Source organism: Gossypium hirsutum, chromosome A03 (assembly GCF_007990345.1).
Source record: "Gossypium hirsutum isolate 1008001.06 chromosome A03, Gossypium_hirsutum_v2.1, whole genome shotgun sequence".
Classification (NCBI taxonomy): Eukaryota; Viridiplantae; Streptophyta; class Magnoliopsida; order Malvales; family Malvaceae; genus Gossypium; species Gossypium hirsutum.
Genome location: NC_053426.1, coordinates 14,487,302 through 14,507,000, shown reverse-complemented (window position 1 = coordinate 14,507,000; position 19,699 = coordinate 14,487,302). Strand labels below are relative to the sequence as shown.

Here is a 19,699-nt window from a genome sequence, read left to right as displayed (position 1 = left end):
ATTAGAAGGCATTTTAGGGTGATACTAGATGCTATGTCACAACATGGTAGGTCTGATGTCGCAACATAAGGAACACGATGAAGAAAAATGAAGTCTTTCTTCGATGTCGCGACATAGACTGAGGGTGTCGCGACATACCCCTGAAGATGGCTACACAGGAGCATACTAGTTGCTATGTCACGACATAGGTCCTGGTTTGTCGCGACATCGACTCTTAGACGAAAATTAAACACGAAGCAGGGTCACTTTGGTCTGCACAACCAAACTGAAAGCTCGAGAATATCAGCTAACCTAGGGTTAAGGACGACGAAAACCTGAAGGCTATAAATAAGCTCATTTGGCACATGTTATAGACACCTTTCCATTAACCTAGCTTCTCGTTTTAGATATAGTTTCGTTTTCTTTCTTTTTTAGGTTTTCTAGAGTTTAGGTTTTTTGACATGATTGGTTGTAATAATTGGGATCTCTGTTGGGTTGCAATTGCTTCACATTATAAGTATAGATTGAGCTTTAGCAAATAGAATTTTGAATCCATTGTTTGAATAAATCATTCATTGAATAAAATTTTGTGGAGTAAGATTGTCATTCAAACTACATTAACAAATCTCATGTGTCTTCTTTTTTGCTTTACTCACTTAAATATTGTTATTAATATGTTTTATTTAACATTAATTTGGACATTGAATTAGGAAGGTAAAAATTCTTTTAAAACCAATTAACAACAATTTTGTCCAGATCAACGATAGCCACTTTCAACCATTACAACAACGCTCGGGGTGAATTTGGATGGGCGGTGCGTTTACTTACAATTAGTGTAAAAATAGTTGTGGTGGTGAGAATAAACACTGTAGCGTGAGACAGAAAATAAACTAAATGCACTGCACTAAACCCACCGTTCATCCAAACCCACGCTCAATCGGTGAAGATAGTAGCAAATAGTAGAGGAATTTGTACGGCTAAGGAAAGAAAAGAAGATTTAGTGATTGAGGACCTATGATGCAAGGGGACTCCTCTTCTACACCAGTAATTTAATTCAATCTAGAAGTGTAAATTATTATCTTCATAAATTTAATTAATCTATGTTAAATAAAATCTATTAAGTAAAACTCTAATTATCCAAAAATATCTCTAATAAGAATCATAATAGAATAAAAAAAATCATAATATAGTTAAACACAACAGCACCAAATTCACCCCACCATCTTTTTGTTAACCAAGTTATCTAAGGGCTAGTTACAAGATTAGTCCCACATTAATTATTGAAGATCCAATTTAATACTAAAATCAAAATTCAATTTAGTTTAAAAATTATATTCATAAAAAAAACTAAAAATCTAAAATATATGTTTTTATCAACTCCAAAATCAGATTTTAAGCCCAAAAAGCCGATTTAATAGCCCACTCTCAATGGAAAAAGGGCAGGGTGTAGTAGCAGAAAAACCCTGCGAGTAACGAGCCCAGGGTTTTAAACTAACACAACCGGAGCCGAAGCGCTTTTTGTTCGTTCGGCCTCAGCGCTCTACTTCAACTTCTTCCTATTTCTTTCTGCAGTTTCTTTGGGCCAATCATACTAAGAAAACGGGACATTTTTGTCTTCCAAAAGTTTCTGTTATGCCTACTTGTTCCTTCTTCTTACTAGTGCTTTAAACAAAACTCGCATACACCGTTTCTAAACATGACGAATAAGAGAGTTCTTTCACGTCCCCTCTTCTTCAAAACCAGAAGAGCAGTAACAACCTCAGCTGCTCTTCCATTAGACCCCTCCTACGCCACCATTTCATCCATCCCCGCCGACCATTTTTCCCTTTGCCTCTCCTTCTCTGAGCAACTCATTAATCGTGGCTTACTATCCTCTGCTCGGAAACTCTTTCAGCGCGTCGTTTCTAACTCTTCTCCTGTCTCTGATGCATTATCAACCGTTGATTTCGTCACTTCCCGTGGCTTGGACCTTGATTTATCCACATACGCTGTTCTCATTAAGAAGCTTGTGCAATCAGGGCATCTCCTGTTGGCCTACTCTTTTTACTCAGATTATATTATTGGTAGAGGTATTATTCCCGACTCCTCTATTGCTAATTCTATAGTCATTTGTTTGTGTAAGTTAGGGAAGTTAGAGGAAGCTACAATTCTTTTTGATCGGCTTGTAACGGACAATTCTTGTGAAAAGCCTGCCTTTAATGCTCTCGTTAGGCTGCTATGCTCGCAAGAAAGATTTTTGGATGCATTTGATTACTTTATTAAAATGATTAATATTAATGTTAATTTGGGTTGCTGGTATTATAATGTGTTGATTGATGGACTATGTCAGAAAGGGTATTTGGAAGAAGCGATTCAAATGTTTGATTTAATGCCTGAAAGAACAGAATCGTTACCTACGCTTCATTTGTACAAGTCTTTGTTTTATGGTCTTTGCAGACAAGGGTGGGTTGTGGAGGCTGAGTCTTTGTTTGGAAAAATAGAGTCGCAGGGTTTCTTTGTGGACAAGACGATGTACACTTCATTGATAAATGTATACTGTAAGGGTACGAAGATGAAAATGGCCCTGAGAGTTTACTATAGGATGCTCAAGACAGGTTGTAGGCCGGATAGTTATACTTATAACACATTGATCCATGGGTTTGTTAAGATGGGTTTGTTTGATTACGGTTGGGTGTTATTCAACCAGATGATGGGACAGGGACTGCAGCCAAGTGTGGTCACTTTTCACGTTATGATAAGTAATTATTGCAGGGAAGGGAAGGTGGATTGTGCTTCTATGCTTCTGAATAACATGATTAGCAAGAATTTAGCTCCTAATGCCCACTGTTACACAGTTCTAATTACATCCTTATATAAGGAGAATAGGATAACGGAAGCAGAGGAATTCTATGAAAGGATGCTTAATGGTGGGCTTGTTCCGGACCATGTTTTGTTCTTCAAACTTATGAAGATGTACCCTAAGGGGTATGAACTTGACATTGCTTTTATGGTTCTGAAGGCAATAGCTCTAAATGGGTGTGGGTTTGATCCATTATTACTTCCGGTTTCTGCTAATGAAGAATTGGAGCAAAAGATTGTGATTTTGATTGAGGAGATCTTGAAAAGCAACTTGCATCTAGCCAAAGTTGCATTCAATGTACTTATAAGTGCCCTGTGTGAGCAAGCACAACAGGATAGTGCTTCGTATTTCATGGATAAAATGGAGAGTCTAGGATGCATGCCTCTCCTTTTTACTTACAACTCCTTGATAAAGTGTCTTTCCCAGAAGGGTCTTTTTGAGGATGCTGAATCCCTACTCAATCGTATGCAAGCTCAAGGTATCTTTCCAGATCAAGCAACCTGTTTGATAATAATAAATGAACACTGTAAACATGGGAATCTGGCACCAGCTTTTGATATCCTGGACCAAATGGAGGACAGAGGAATGAAACCTGGGGTTGCTATTTATGATTGCATAATACGTTCTCTTTTCCGGAAAAAAAAGTTATCTGAAGCTAAAGATATGTTCGTAAGGATGCTTAAGTCTGGGGTGGATCCTGATGAGATTATTTATTTAACAATGATTAATGGCTTTTCAAATAATGGAAGAGTCATTGAAGCCCGTCGGCTATTTCATGAAATGATAGAGGCTGCTATTAGGCCGACATCTCATTCTTACACTGCTCTGATTAGCGGGTTAGTCAAGAAAGACATGACTGATAAGGGATGCATGTATCTTGAAAAGATGTTGGATGATGGTCTTGTGCCTAATGCTGTACTGTACACCTCTCTCATCAATAATTTCTTGCAGAAGGGAGAGTTTGAATTTGCTTTTAGATTAGTTGATTTGATGGACAGAAACCAGATTGGGCTTGACCTGATCTCTTATATTTCACTGGTCAGTAGGTTTTACAGAAGCATCAGCAGCAGGAAAAGATGGTTCGCTATGAGGAGAGGGTCTGAAAGAGCAAGAGAAAAATTGTTCCAACTGCTCCATCGTCAATCTCTACTGCCAAAAGAAAAGAATTTAAGAGTTTCTGATAGTTCTCCTGAAGCTATGAAATGTTTTGCATTGAAGCTTATTCAGAAGGTTAAACAAACAAGGTTTATGCCAAATTTGTACCTCTACAATGTTATAATTTCTGGATTTTGTGAGGCAGATAGGATGCAGGATGCATATGATCATTTTGAATTGATGCAAAAAGAAGGCGTGCTTCCCAATCAAGTGACTTTTACCATACTTATGGGTGGACATATTAAAGCTGGTGAAATTGATCATGCCATAGGCTTATTTAATAAAATGAATGCAGATGGTTGCACTCCAGATGGCATTGTGTACAAAATTTTAGTAAATGGCCTTTGCCAGGCTAGTAGATTACTTGAAGCGTTGTCACTTTTACATGTGATGCACAAGAGGGGGCTCATTCCTAGCAAGGGTACTTATGAAATTATACTTCAGTATTTTTGTGACAGTTATTTGGCCGTCCCTGCATTCAAGATATTCGAAGAGATGGTTGTCTATAGTCCAGGCCCACAGTTATATTATTGTAACTGGTTGCTTTGTATCTTATGTGTACAACAGAAATTGCGGGAAGCATGTATAGTATATGATTCAATAATTCAAAGGGGCAAATATCCTTATAAGCCAACTAAAAGTCTCTTCATCAAAACATTTAGAAAATGGTGAGAAAGGTACTTTGATTTAATGATTCAAGATAATATCCCAATTTAATTTACATTGTTGGTAAGCAAATCATTTTGTGTAAATTTTTACTTTAATTTTCTGCATGGTTCTCTAATATTTTCTTTTATTTGAAATGTAGCAAGATGGACTTCAGCTGACGGCAATGTTGGTATTAAATTATTAATCCCTCTCTTCTGTTGGCTTCAAGAACAAAGAGGTTAGTTTGCTATTGCTGGTGATGATGACCCGATAGATTTTGGTTCTACCAAAAAAAAGTTTGTTTTCTGCAATTTGGACATGAATTTTCAATTTTAAAAAAAAAGGCATCATTTCTTGTTAAGGTAATATGTTTGAAAAGGCAAAAATATAGGTTAGCTTATTCGAATTTGATGTAGCTGCATTTGGCATTTCCTTGTCCTCTTTAACAAAACCTTTTCTTCTTTGGTACGAATGACTTTTCCTATAGTTCTGATTCCAGTCTGTTTTTTGGCAGCGAAAGATATCATGGCTTGATGCCAGTGGAGAGTTATTGAAGACGTGCCAGAAGGTATTCTTTCACAAATATAGGATGAGATGTTGCTTATGGTGAGTACTTTTATTTTCCTCAATGTTTTTATATTATCTTTAATGTTTTCAATTTTCAAATATTTGTAGAATAAGTAATATCTATATTGTTTCTTGAATACTTAACAGCCTTGTTGCTATTACAGCCCTGAAAAATCAAGGGAGAAGTTTAAACTTTAGGCAGACATAAGAGTTTGTACTTCAGTGTTATGAGTTTTCCAGATCCTTCAGATTCCTGGTTCTATAGAACTTACAGGTAATCCAACATGAATACTGTATTTATACTATTAAGGATTTGTTCTCTACAACGCTCAACTTAGTGAAATATCTGCTGATGGCAGGGATAAAGATAAAGTGTTATACAAACTTTCCTGTGTTCTTACAACTGGTAATATGGCCCAATTTAATGGAGAAGCTAATATAATATGAAGAGCGTGAATGATGCAGAGTGATGGCTGTTGTAAACTTCTGATGAAATGCACCTTTTAGTGTGAGGCTTTGCATTCTGCAAGGGTGTAGGTTTTCAACCTTGCAAGTCGATTTATGGCGTGAGACTGCTGAAAACAAGTAGTGCGCTTGGGTCGGGCATTTGACAATATTTACTTCTGAGAAGCAAGTAAATGGGTACTGCTATACGGAGTTTCACTTTCAGAGTTTTGTTGATGGAGAAAGCTCGGTTTCTTGCTAGGAGGCAACTGTTATACTATGCATAGAATAGATGAAGCTTCCCTTCAACTTGCAGGCTGATGTTATGCATAAAAGCTGAAGGACACACTTTGTTCTGTTCTTTTACCTTGTTGATTTGTTTAGAAATAATTTTGGTTGGTTTCGGGTTCATACTGCATCATATATGTATAATTTGTTCCTCTGTGTATTGTGGCCGGGAAAGAAAGATTAATTTATTTATTATGCATGTATGACAAGGATAAATTCTTCTACATAATCATGTGGATTTCAACCAGTATAAGAAAGACGCGGCAGCAATGAAAGAACAAAACAATGTTTGGGAACAAATTGAAAATGAGTGATACGGTTAATATGATGAACTCAAAGACCAGAAGTGAATGGTATCCCAGCGTTTGGCAACCAAGATGTTCCGGCAATGAAGTTAGCCACTGTGAACTTTGATGCTTCAGTAGCACTGGTTATAACTCGGTAACCTTTCCATTTTACCCTTCTACTTGTCGGAGCAGAGGGGCCTATGTTTTGGTACTCTCCATAAAACAAGGTATTTAGAGCAAAGTCACCATCCCATTCAAGCCAGCCCGCAGGATCCACCAAGGAATCAAGGTAAGTTTTCATGAAAACAGTACGTGAGTACTCCTTCCATGGCCGTCCCAAGAACGTTTTGAATGAACTAAGCACCGGGGAAAGGTCAGCAGTTGCCATCACTCGTGATCCATGGATTATAATGCCAGTATTTTGGTTAGGATCGGTCCTGCCTTGAGCAGTTACCGTGTTCTTTTGCTTATCCATTGGCGTCCTTGCATAAATCATGCAGTTCTGCAAAACCACAGCTGCATTTCCAAATATGAAGTCTACTGTGCCATATATGTAGCATTCTTTGTAGAACTGTCGTTGAGAATGGACGTAGAGTGTGTCTTGGTATCCCTCGAAGCCACAGCGGTAGAAGACAGAAAGATCAGAGCCTGATCTCAAGGCCACTGCTTGGTGCTTCTGCGGTCCAGCGGTGTTGCGGAATGTTATGCCACGGGCAATAAACCCTTCACCCGTTACCGCTGAATACACAACATAATATAAACATTATTAAATTATTTCCAAGAAATAGTTATGAACTTATAATCAAAGGTTTACAACAGGAAATTTAGAAATCCTGTAAGCAAAATTACCAACAGTTGCAGAGTCAAAAGTGGTGGAACCATCTCCAACGCTTCTGCTGCCAGTAATAATGGTGTTTCTCAGTCCATCTCCAACCAACATAATATTCTTTAACTTAGTGCCAATTTCAAGGTTTTCTTGGTAAATCCCACTTTTTACACGTATCACAAATCTACTTTTCCCACTCCTTTTTGAGGCGGCATCAAGTGCTTCCTTAATAGTCCTATGGTTCCCCAACCCGTCTCGAGCCACCACAAGGTCGGGCGTTGGCGAAGAAGACTGCAACAGCTTTCTGTCACCGGCCTTGAGCCAGCTAGGAAAGCCGTGTTTGTAACTTTGGGGCACAAATGAAGCGTTACTAGTCAAAGCCAAAGCATTGCTTATTAGCTTTGAGACATTGTTGGACATGATTAGGGGTAAGACATAATCAGAAACCCTTAGCTCAACGAACCCTACCCGACAAGTTTCAAGGTTGGTGAGGGCAGTACTTAGCCAGGTTTGGACGTCGAAATCGGTGCATTTGGTAGAGTGTAAGGTTTGGTTGATTTGAAGAATGGTTTGTTGATAGAGTTTCAAACAATCAGCCCATGCAGCTTTCTCTTTGTCATTTCGACATTTCTTGCCTAGCCACTTGGTATGAGTCTCAGCACGGAGTGCACGTTCCAAGGCTATTCCCACTGCCACTTTGCGGAACTCAGATTTGGTCTTGGGCACCAAGGGTTTGGTTTGTTGGCGCATAAAATACTTGCAAGGCTGAGGGTTTGGGGTTTTGTCGCACCAATAGTCCATTGCATTGGTGACGACCGATGAAAGGGTTGGCGAAACCGCCATGGACATGATCATAAATAACACAAAGCAAGCTAGCTTAGTTGCCATTTTCAAATTCTCTAATTTGCTCTTGAGCTTTCAGTGTCGTTGTTTATATAGGAGAAACAAGATATGGTGCAGGCTTTTTGACAGGGTGGCGTAAGTTTGAACACTAGAAAATGACAATAATCATACCAACCATGTTTAATTAATTAATATCCAATAATCATTCAAACAATCTAAACTCTTCTCCTTAATCTATATATTGTTTATTCATGTTTACGGAAGGCATATTTGGTAGTGGGAAACACGTCTTTTGGTACATGCTATTTCTTATCTGTCTCCAATTAAAAACCAAATAACAAATATTTAGCTAGATATGTGTATGTGTTTTAAAATAACATATAATAAATAATGAAATGTAAAATTTGAAAATAATAATAATAACACATGCAATAAAAACATTACTTTGCATTGTGAGTAAAATAAAATTTAAATAGGTAAATATATTGGATTAAGAATATTAAATGCATTTTAATTATTTATTATAGCATTATCATTTTTTAAAGTTGGTATCAAGTTAATTTGGGACGCTAACTCAATCAATGAAATTATCAATATATGGCACACACACGATGCGGGTGAAAAAAGTTATGTAATATATTTATTAAAAATTGACATAAAAACTATTTTTTGGATAATTTAAAAACTAAATATTATATTGGTTGAAATGGTATGATTGAAAGAGTTTATGTTGATGTTTTGGGTTCAAATCTCATCATAATTTTTTTTTCATTTTATATTAAAAAAATAAAAAATGCATTCTATAAATTTTTTTATATATAGTATAAATAGATATACCACCCACCAATATATCTCAATTACATCTATATAAATATATTTAAATGTAAATATAAATTTTAAAATTATTAATTAAGTTTAATAATTTAATTTAATAGCTTTAATTTAAAATTTAATTATAAAAAAATCAAAATAGTTAAGATAAAAATTTAAAAGGTAGCGTAAAATATCAAATTTTTATACCAATTGATGTGGATGGTATGCACTATACAAGCCGGTATTGACTAAAATTGGCCGAAATACACCAAAATTTTAATCAAAATAAAATATAAATTACTTGATACTAATTGAGGGTCGGAACAACAAGTACCAATACGATATCGACTATCATAATTTCACCCATATGATACGTAAAAATTGTGATTTAGGATGTGTTTAAAGATTTTATTTTTAACGAACCAAAAAAAATTATTTTTAAAATTTTCATTTAATTTAAAAATGAAATTTCATCATTTAATTCTTTAAATGTATAATTCAAATGTTAATATTAAAAAGAATAAGTTGATAGTGTTTATTAAAATTTATATTAAAATAAATTATCTCATTATTTTTGTTAAAAAAACATATTCAAAATATTATAATTAATTTTTATACAAATAATATAAAATATTATAGTAATAAGATTAAAATTATAAATATGATAAAAATAATAATAAAATAAATATTTTCAAATATTTATTACTATTAAATAAAATAATTTTAGTCAATATAAAAATTTTACACTAAAAATTATATACTTAAGTTTTTTAATTTATCAAACACCTAATTTTGGATATGTTTTGACTTTAATTTGTATTGCTATAGCTGACTTTAATATATAAATAAATAAATAAATAAAAAGGAGCTGACTTTGAATTGTGAGGAGACAAAACCGCAAATTCCGGTTGCTATCATATTCATTCTGTCACAAAAAAATTTGATTTGTTATTTTCTTATTCAAAAGAGATAAAAAATAACGTGAAATTATAATTTTATAGAATTCTTTCTCTGATTTTAATACATGGTGCTATAACTAATTGTTTAAAATATGCCTTTAAGTTTCTATACTCTTTGCAAATTTAGAATTTAGTTTATATACTATTATTTTTAAAAATTTAGTCCCTTACTTTTCATATTTTAAATTTACGTATAATTTTTAACATTTTTAAATTTTTTTTTGTTAAATTTGTTAATTTGACATTTTAAATTTTTTTTTAAAAAAAGCTCGCTTAATAGCTATGTAACTAAAAATTGGTTATGTAATGAACTTGAATTTAAAAAAATAATTTTGATAGTGATAACAATTGAACATGAATTTTGAAATCTAAAAAATAGAAAGACTAGATTCCTAATATATATATATATATAAAAACTAAATTCCAAATTTATAATGATTATAAGAAGTTATGGCATATTTTAACCTAATTAATTTCTTAAAGCGATCAAGTTAAACAATAAAGGGATAAATCTCAAAATTATACATGAACTTTGATTTAATGTGTAATTGTATGGTGCAATTATACAAGAGAAACTTTAATTGTGGTTCAAATGTATACTTAAGCTTTAATTTTGATTTAATCATACACATTTAAATAAATAAATAAATAAATACATCAATTTATTTTTATATTTGAAAAAATATAATTATTTATGCATAAACATAAAATGATATGAAATCAAAATTTCATATATAAAATTACACAAAATCAAAGTTCATATACACAATTACATAATTTATATATAATTTTGAGATTTATCTCAACAAATAAAATATATATTCATAATTCATAAAAAAAAATATCATTGATGTTAGCATTTAAGGAGTTGGAATCAGTCTAGTCTTTCGAACTTTGCACTTAACAACCAAAATGTTCCGCACTCAGTTCTCTCTATTTTCTAATAATTATAATATTTATATTTAGTTTGAATGCACTTCTTTTTAAATTAATTCAATAAATATTTAACAATGTTTTTTGAATTTTCAGCTGGTTTGTACAAATCTACAAAATTGATTGCTTTAGTGTAATTAGATGCGAAGCCGTGCTTCATTTTGGTCTATATCTTTCTTCATGTTGCCGTGATTATAAATAAGGGTAATATAAATTTTAGGTTAGCTAAATTATTATTCATGTAAGACCCAAATTTTGCCCGGGGCCCAATAAAAACAAACCCAAAAATTAATCCAAACCCAATTTAGCCCAACAGACTAAAACCCTAAGCCCAGCCCAAACCTAAATAATTTTTAGCAAAAAAAAGGGAGGAGAAGAACCCTAACCTCGCCCCACCTTGGCCCCCCACTATCAGTTGTCTGCCACCAGCACACCCACTTGCCTCCACCACTCTATACCTGCAAAAGAAGACAAAAAAGGACAGCAAAGAAAAACACTAAAAAAATGAAATTCTTCGTATTTTTTTTTGGGATTTTGGGCTATATAAAAGCCCTATGTTCATTGTACGGGGGGGCTCTCTGGTTTTTCTTCCGAAAATTTGGAATAGAAAAGCAAAAGATTTAAAGTTTTAAGGTGATTTTCGTATTATTTATTTAATTTTAAGTTTATTTTTTTTGTTTTTTTACATAAATACGAAAAATAAAAAGGGAGGGGAAAGGGACTTACCGAATCACGTCGCCGAAACTCCTCCCTCCCTCGTCGATTTCGAACTCCAAAGGAAAAAGGGGGGATCGATGGTATTTTGGGGGAACCGTTTGTAAATAGGGGGCTTTCTTTTTTCCTTTGTTTTCAAGAGAAACGGGTATGGATTTTTGAAGATAAAATAATAAAAAAAAAATTTTAAGGTGATTACTTGTTGCAATTTTTTTATTCAATTTTTCTTCTTTCATTCGACACAAACACGGAATATAAAAGAGGACAAAAGGCTTACCGGAGTTGCATCGTGTTTTCGCTGTCGAAGGGTCTTGCTTTGTTGGTAGCAATCAAATTTTGGAGGGTGGTTGAGGGCTTGAGATGAGCCTTTCGGCTGAAAAGAAAAGGGGAAATGGGAGAGGTACGTAGAGAGCATTAACGATTTTTATTTTTTATTTTTTAAAAAAAAGGGGGCAAAAGTAAAAATGATTTTAAAACAGTTTTTTTTTTAAATAGTACAATAAAACAACATTGGAAAGGGGAAAGTCAGCATGCGACTTGGGCCATGTGCATTGTCCCTTTAGATGGGGAATTTCACTTTTAGTCCCTCCCCTTCACGCCAGCTTCTAAATTGGCCCAGTTCGCATTTTATGTTCTTGTAAATTTACCCTGGAATTTACATACTGTCCCAATTTGGCCCGCGCCCAGATGTTGCATTTAGGAGTTTGGATCTTTTTGCACTTTTGGTCCCTCCTTATTTTTCGCGTGTTTGATTTGGTCTTATTCTCTTTATTATTATTTCGGATTTGCCCCGAATTTTTGTTTTCAATCCAATTTAATCCTTTTTAGTTAATTTGCCATTTTATTATTAAAATTGATTAATTATATTTATTTATTAATTTTGTTATTATTGCTATTATTATTATCATTATTTTTATTCTGTTATTGTTATTATTTCTCTTGTTGTTTTCATTATTATTTATATTATTGTTAGTACTATTAGTACTCTTTAGTTTGTTATTATTATTACTATTTCGTCATTATTTTCTATTATTGTTATTAATATACTATTATCATTCTTATTAATGTATTACTATTACTTTTTACTTTATTACTATATTATCACTATTGCTATCATCACATTATTAAACTAATTAATTTCGTATTGATTTTGTCATATTATATATTTTCTCTTTGTATATATTTACATTATTATTGCTATTATTATTATTATTATTATTATTGTTATTATTATTATTAGACATAATATATATTTTATATTATTATCAACTTTAAATATTTTACATATGCTATTTCTTTTAAACTTTTGTATATATCGTTTATATGTTAATGATTTTAAATTCTTTTATTGTTATTTACTTTGAACTTTATATACATATCACTTATCTTAAATCTTATCTTAAAGTTTTACTGTGTATTATATTTATATGTAAATTTTCATTTAGACTCTTAAAAAAAATTCATTAAAACGAAAGAGATGTTTGATATTCGGCAATCCATGGAATTGTGCCCTAACATGCTGGTTTGCAATTTCTCGTTTGCTCAAAATAATCGAATGTCTCTTTAGAATTTCATTCATATTTTCTAAAAAACTTATAAAAACAAAGGAAATGTTCGGTATTAAGTAGTTTAGGGAATAGTGCCCTATCGTGCTGGGTTACAAATCTCCCGTTTGTTCAAAATAATCGAATATCCCTTTGGAATTTCACTCGTGTTTTCTAAGGCAAGGCAATGTTCAATGTTTGGTAATTCGAGGAAACGTGCCCTAACTTACTGGGTTTCGAATTTCCTCGTTCACCTTAACTAACCGAATATCCTTTTGAAATACACGAATTTTTATATAAAAGGCAAGCTCGCTCTCGAAAATTCAAGATGTCGTGTCCTAACTTACTGGATGTGACATTTTATATTTTGAGACGAGAAGGTCTTTAACATTTGAGCATTTTCTTTACAAAGAGGGATCGTATTTTAAATTCTTTCAAGTTTTCAAATTTTCGACACTAAGACACTAATTAATCAACTAGGTACCAATTCTTGGGCGTTACGAGGGTGCTAATCCTTCCTTGTGCGTAACCGACTCCCAAACCTGTTTTCTTGATTTACGTGGACCAAAATTGTTGTTTAAATAAATCAAACCATTTATTGAAAACAACCACTTTTACAAGGTGATCCAATCACACCTAAAAAGATTGGTGGCGACTCCTGTTTTCGTTTTTCTCTAAGTTGATAGGCGTTCGTTTTCCAAAAAAATGGTTACGACAATTCACATCTTTTATATTAACATCTCTCCACTCCTGCAACCTATATCTTTGTATTAAGGTCAATCATACACGGTTCTCCATAAAGATTAGGGACAAAATCCTAACATGAAGATAATACCTTCAATTATTGGAAATTACACTTTAAAAATTTCTCCCAAAGAATTATCATCCTACAAATTCACTATAACATACTATTCTAAAAAAAAACAAATTAATGAAGTAAAATTAGATGGTGGGCAATGAATAGTAGTTAAATTAAACTCCAGCTATGTTTATCTGTATTCTCTTCTTAATTAATCAAGGTATAATTCATCTTCTTAATTAATCAAGGTATAATTCATTGGTTGTAGTACATATAAAAGGATAAGGTCAAACTGGTTTCATCAGAAACAATGTTCTAAGGATTAAGAAAATTAAAAAAATGTGTGATTAGTGGTGATTAATCTTTGTATTAAGTAAAAGTTTTGAATTTAATTTTGTTATTTTTAGTTTTTATATTTTTTAAATTTTTAAATTTCAGTCATCATCTCAAACGATAATTGTTAAAATCATTTATTTAAATTTTGTTGTTTTCAAAATCTAATGCAACAAACATATTATCATATGTATAATATCATATTAACTTGTTATTTCTACATATTACTCACTAAAAATCCAGTTAATGGATTAACCACTGTCATTTTGCATTAAAAATGAAATTTTAGACTTTAAAGAAGTATAGAGACTTAAAATGATCCAATTGGAGAATATAACTAAATCTACAATTATACATATAGTACAAGACTAGTAATTAAATTTAACTACTACTGTTTGGGTGACTACTAAAGTTTCAAAATTCAAAAAGTATAATGATTAAAATTGATCAATTTTAAAAGTACAAGCATTAAAATTAATTAAATTAAGATGCAGGGATTATATTCATAATTTTTAAAAAATATAGGGACTAATAGTAGAATTTAACACACCATTGGCAGTCTTGAACCTAAAAAGGTGATTTTTTTTTGTTGGGGCAAAGTTCGTACTTATAATTAATTAATTGAGTTTTAGGTTGCCCTCTAATTGGGGATGGAAAAAATTAAAATTCGAATCTGACGAATTTCGATTTAATTCGTTAGTGTCAAAATTTTCTTTTTAAAAATCAAGTTCAAATTAGATCAGGTGAAATTAAAAAAAAATGGATTGGGACAAGGTTGGGTTCGAGAAAAATTCACCCTGCCCCTAAATATTTACAAAAATGCCTTCTATATATATATATAAAGTATTTTTGCCTTCAATATATATATATTAAATTTTAATTCTAAACTAAAAAGTCCTATTTACTTCAAATAAAAAAATAATTAAATTAAATTTAGGTCAGATCGGAGTCAGATCTTCTATTAAATTTCATGTTTAGGTTTAGGACAATTTTTTCTTAAAAGTCGGGGACGAGGTGGATACCTCAAGTTTCAGGTTGGGTTCAGGGCGGATGAAAATCCACCCCGCCTTGCCTTATTTCCATTCCTAAATAGATCCAAAACTATGATTTTGTGTGTTTTTTGTCACCCCCTAAAAATTGGGTTAGAAGAATTGGGTTTGTGAAAATCGAAAGTGGTCACACCCCGATTTATAAGGGTATTTTTGAGCATTTATAAATCGATGGTTTGAAATAGATATCGAAATTAGGTTCATAAATAATTAATTAAAGTATTAAAAAAATATAATCATGTATTATTATAATATAATCATGTATTATTATATCAATTAATGTAAAATGAAACTTGATTACGAGGTTTAATATGAAAATAAAGTCTTTTAATTGAATTAGGACCTAATTGGAAAAGGGGTAACATGGATTAAAATATTAATAATGAGACTTGACTATGAGTATTAATTACTAAATATAAACTAAAATATGGATGCGTTAAAAATTATAGAGTTAAATAAGTTAATAAGAAAAAAATTGAGTAAATGCGTAAGCTACTAAAGAATACGTGAGTTGAGCTCGAAATAAATATATGCAACTGACTTACTAAAATAAGCAAGAAATAAGACATAGGTTGAGTGGTTAGGTGTTACTGTCTCCATAGAATCTAAGTTCAAATCCCACTCCTTTAATTTTTTCCTTTTAATTTTCAACGGTTTAAGTCTTCTTCTCCTCTCCTTTAATTTTAGTTTCAAATTTTGGCAAAATATTAAGAAAATTGCAAGTACGGCTTCTAGGGTTCACAAGCCCTAAGATTTGTCAATTCTTCCTTAACTAGAATTCATATATTGTCCTCTTTAAAATCCCAATAGAATTAGAAATCTACTATCTTTTTATATTCTTTTACTAATTAGAATTTCAATTTGCCCTCCATCTTTCTATTTGTTCTCCTTTTATCATTTTTCTATTTTCTTTACATCATATTTTCATCCTAATTGTTGATAATTATTTTTTTTCGATATCAAATCATCCCTGATAAATCAATTCTTTACTGATTGTTGAATTCATTGTTGATAGCCTCTGTAATTCCATCAAGTTCGATAAGTGCATCTCATTCTAAAATTTAGACCCCAAATTTCGTAGAATTTCTATCCGGTATTAATATTTCAAATCAGCTAGATAATTTTTCATGGTTCTTGACAAATCTTTCGTTAAAATCAACAAATCTTGATAAATCTTGGAAATAAAACATTAATCGTTTGAAATTGTCATTTGAAGGACCCATTTTTGGTGCATCAACCGAATTTGAGTGTGAGGAACGTCATTCGAGATCCCTGTGACAGGTGTGTGTTCTTTAACAAGTGAATCAAGACAAACTGTGCCTAGAATTAGGGCTATCGAAACCATTTTTGAATTGAGTTTTGGAAAATGAGAATCGACTTTAAGAAAAACGAAAACGGGAGTTGCCACCAATCTTTTTAGGTGTGATTGGATCACCTTATAAAATGTTTTGTTTTAAAACATTAATTTTGGTCTACGAAAGTCGAGAAAATGGATTCGGGAGTCGGTTACGTACGAGGAAGGGTTAGCACCCTCGTAACACCCAAAAATTGGTACCTAATTGATTATCAAGTGTCTTTAATGTCGGAAATTTGAAAGTTTTAAGATGCAAACCTCTTTTAATTAGAATGTCTCAATTTTGAAAATTAAGGCTCACTTATTTTAAACGAGTCAAAACATCACATCCAGTAAGTTAGGACGCAACATTTTAAAACCTTCGAAACTAAGCTCGTCTTTCGAAAATTTCTATCTCGAAACAACAAAACGACATATCCAGTAAGTTAGGACACTATGTTTTGAAATCTCGAAATAATTGTTTAAGTTTTAAAACTCAAAATCACTTAGAAGGGTGCTTGACTATTCGAATTTAACGAGAAAAGTCGCAACCCAGTAAGTTAGGGCACTACCTTTCTCGAAGTTTCCAAACATCAAGCATTGCCTTTTATTTTTTTTAAAAAAAAAACCTTGGAATATTATTTTAAATGGCGTTTTAGGATGACATATTAATGCATCATGAAGCATAGATGTACAAAATATTCTAATATTTCCATACAAACATAAATAATATCATTAAGACAAAACTAAATAACATGAACATGCGTTTAATGAAAAAAATCATACAAGGGTAAATATAAGATAATAAACAAATAAAAATATGAGTAAACTAAAAGAAAAACATAATACATGCAAAAATTATACAACAATATATATCATAAAATAGCATATAAAAGAAATAATTAAACATAGCATATAAAAAATGAAACTATGCACAAATAAGATAAATGACATACACTAAAAAATGAATAAATAAAACATTTACAAATTATAAAAATATAATGCAATAGTTCAAAATACATGAAATGATAATATAATATATATACATGCATAGAAAATATATATTTGAAAATAAACTATATAAAAAGGTTAAATATTATAATATATAAAATACATAATCAAATGTATAAAAGATAGGAATAAATATACATATTTGAAAAATGAAGAAATTAAAATAGAAAAAGGGTTGAAAAATTAAGATAGATGAAGAATAAAATAAGAACAAACCACAAAGAGTAAGAACGCAAGAGGGAGAGAAATTTGAGTGAATGCTCTCAAGAATTCTTATTGCTTCCCAAAACTCAAGTGTGTTTACAATGAAGGGAGAGGCCTCTATTTATAGTCGAGCCTCCCCAAATCCAACGGTACCGATCAATTACATCAACTGTTAAGATTAAAAGATATCTACAAATTAAATCTCCAAGATTACAGGATCATATCTTCAAGATTGCATATCATATCTAAGATTGCATATCAAATCTAAGATTGTATCATATCTAAGATTGCATATCATATCTAAGATTGCATATCCTTAAAGATTATATTTCCATATGAGTCAAGCTTATAGATGGACCTTAAATCCTTTCAAGTAATGGGCCATTTTGATTGGGCCAAATTTTATGTTTGTAATTTTGTACTGGACTTGGACTTTTTTTTTTAATTGAACTTATTTCTGGGCCTGGGCAAAATTGAGTGTCTACAGCTGCCCCTCTTTGCTCATTGCTGTGTAACAAGAATAGAGCAAAGACTATAAAATGACCAATTTTGCCCGGGCTCGCCGAGTCTTGAGTTCTTGATCCTTGATCTTCTTTAAATGGCCTCTTGACGGCTTCAATCTGCTTCACTGCAACTTAGGAAGGCGATATCTGCTATCTTTGATCTACTCCCCGTCTAATACAGAGACGCCAAATCTGTTATCTTCGATCTGTTTTCTGACAATACAGAGATGCCAAATCATCTTAGATTTGCTTCATCGTAAGCACGCAAAAACCAAATCAACTATGTCTTCGATTTGCTCCTTGTAAGCACAAGGATACCAAACCATCTTGGATCTGCTTCAGTCTAATCATCTGAAGGTTAGATCTGCTATGTGTCTGCCCTCCGTCGAATATGGACACGCCAAACTTCGATTTGTTCTCTGACAATACAGAGATGCCAAATCATCTTAGATTTGCTTCATCGTAAGCACGTGAAAGCCAAATCAGCTATGTCTTCGATTTGTTCCTTGTAAGCACAAGAATGCCAAATCATCTTGGATCTGCTTCAGTATAAACATCTGAAGGTTAGATCTGCTATGTGTCTGCTCTCCGTCGAATATGGAGACGCCAAACTTCGATTTGTTCTCTAACAATACAGAGATGCCAAATCATCTTAGATTTGCTTCATCGTAAGCACGTGAAAGCCAAATCAGCTATGTCTTCGATTTGTTCCTTGTAAGCACAAGGATGCCAAATCACCTTGGATCTACTTCAGTATAAACATATAAAGGCCAGATCTGCTATGTGTCTACTCTCCATCGAATATGGAGATGCCAAACTTCGATTTGTTCTCTGACAATACAGAGATGCCAAATCATCTTAGATTTGTTTCATCGTAAGCACGTGAAAGCCAAATCAACTATGTCTTCGATTTGTTCCTTGTAAGCACAAGGATGCCAAATCACTTTGGATCGGCTTCAGTATAAACATATGAAGGCCAGATCTGCTATCTTCGATTTGTTCCCTATAAACACAGGGATGCCATGCTGAAATCTTCGATCTGCTTCGCTGTAAGCATAGGAATATTAGATCTGCTATCTTCGATTTGTTCCCTATAAACACAGGGATACCAAATCTGCTATCTTCAACTTGTTCCCTATAAACACAGGGATGCCATGCTGAAATCTTCGATCTGCTTCGCTGTAAGCACAGGAATGTCAGATCTGCTATCTTCAATTTGTTCCCTATAAACACAAGGATGCCAAATCTGCTATCTTCAACTTGTTCCCTATAAACACAGGGATGCCATGCTGAAATCTTCGATCTGCTTCGCTGTAAGCACAAGAGTGTCAGATCTGCTATCTTCGATTTGTTCCCTATAAACACAGGGATGCCAAATCTTGTTTCTTTGATCTACATTGCCCCATAAAAGACATAACCTGTAGAATGCATATGAGTTCATGTCTAATAATTAGGATGCTATGATCGAAGTGAGTCAAATTCTCCTAATGCAAAATGTTATGAATATGACCCCTATTTTGGACGTTATCACTTATTCCCTCATCGAAGTTTTATCTTGATAAATTAACTTAGTCCTATTGTACCATTCTCCAAATGTTGTGACCCACTGGAGATGTTTATGGAATGAT

The 19,699-nt window shown here is 32.6% G+C and overlaps 2 protein-coding genes across 6 annotated transcripts; one reads left to right on the top strand and one right to left on the bottom strand.

Moving 5' to 3' along the window:
• The first annotated feature begins 1,400 nt into the window (after window positions 1-1,400).
• LOC107886167 (pentatricopeptide repeat-containing protein At5g62370) lies at window positions 1,401-6,112 on the top strand. Of its 5 annotated transcripts, none has more exons than XM_016810020.2 (6): window positions 1,497-4,394; window positions 4,541-4,650; window positions 4,782-4,859; window positions 5,136-5,227; window positions 5,353-5,462; window positions 5,548-6,112. In XM_016810020.2, exons 1-2 carry the CDS (start codon window positions 1,676-1,678, stop codon window positions 4,567-4,569), a joined length of 2,748 nt encoding a protein of 915 aa, XP_016665509.1. In that variant the 5' UTR covers window positions 1,497-1,675; the 3' UTR covers window positions 4,570-4,650; window positions 4,782-4,859; window positions 5,136-5,227; window positions 5,353-5,462; window positions 5,548-6,112. The 5 variants fall into 5 exon arrangements, with proteins under 5 accessions (XP_016665504.1, XP_016665509.1, XP_016665508.1 ...); XM_016810019.1 differs by having other exon boundaries at window positions 1,498-4,394; window positions 4,541-4,641; XM_016810015.2 differs by having other exon boundaries at window positions 1,401-4,641.
• LOC107886168 (pectinesterase) lies at window positions 6,079-8,628 on the bottom strand. The gene is made up of 2 exons (XM_016810021.2): window positions 7,057-8,628; window positions 6,079-6,945 (listed from the first exon to the last, which is right to left on the bottom strand). Exons 1-2 carry the CDS (start codon window positions 7,919-7,921, stop codon window positions 6,254-6,256), a joined length of 1,557 nt encoding a protein of 518 aa, XP_016665510.1. The 5' UTR covers window positions 7,922-8,628; the 3' UTR covers window positions 6,079-6,253.
• Between the last annotated feature and the right edge of the window lie 11,071 nt (window positions 8,629-19,699).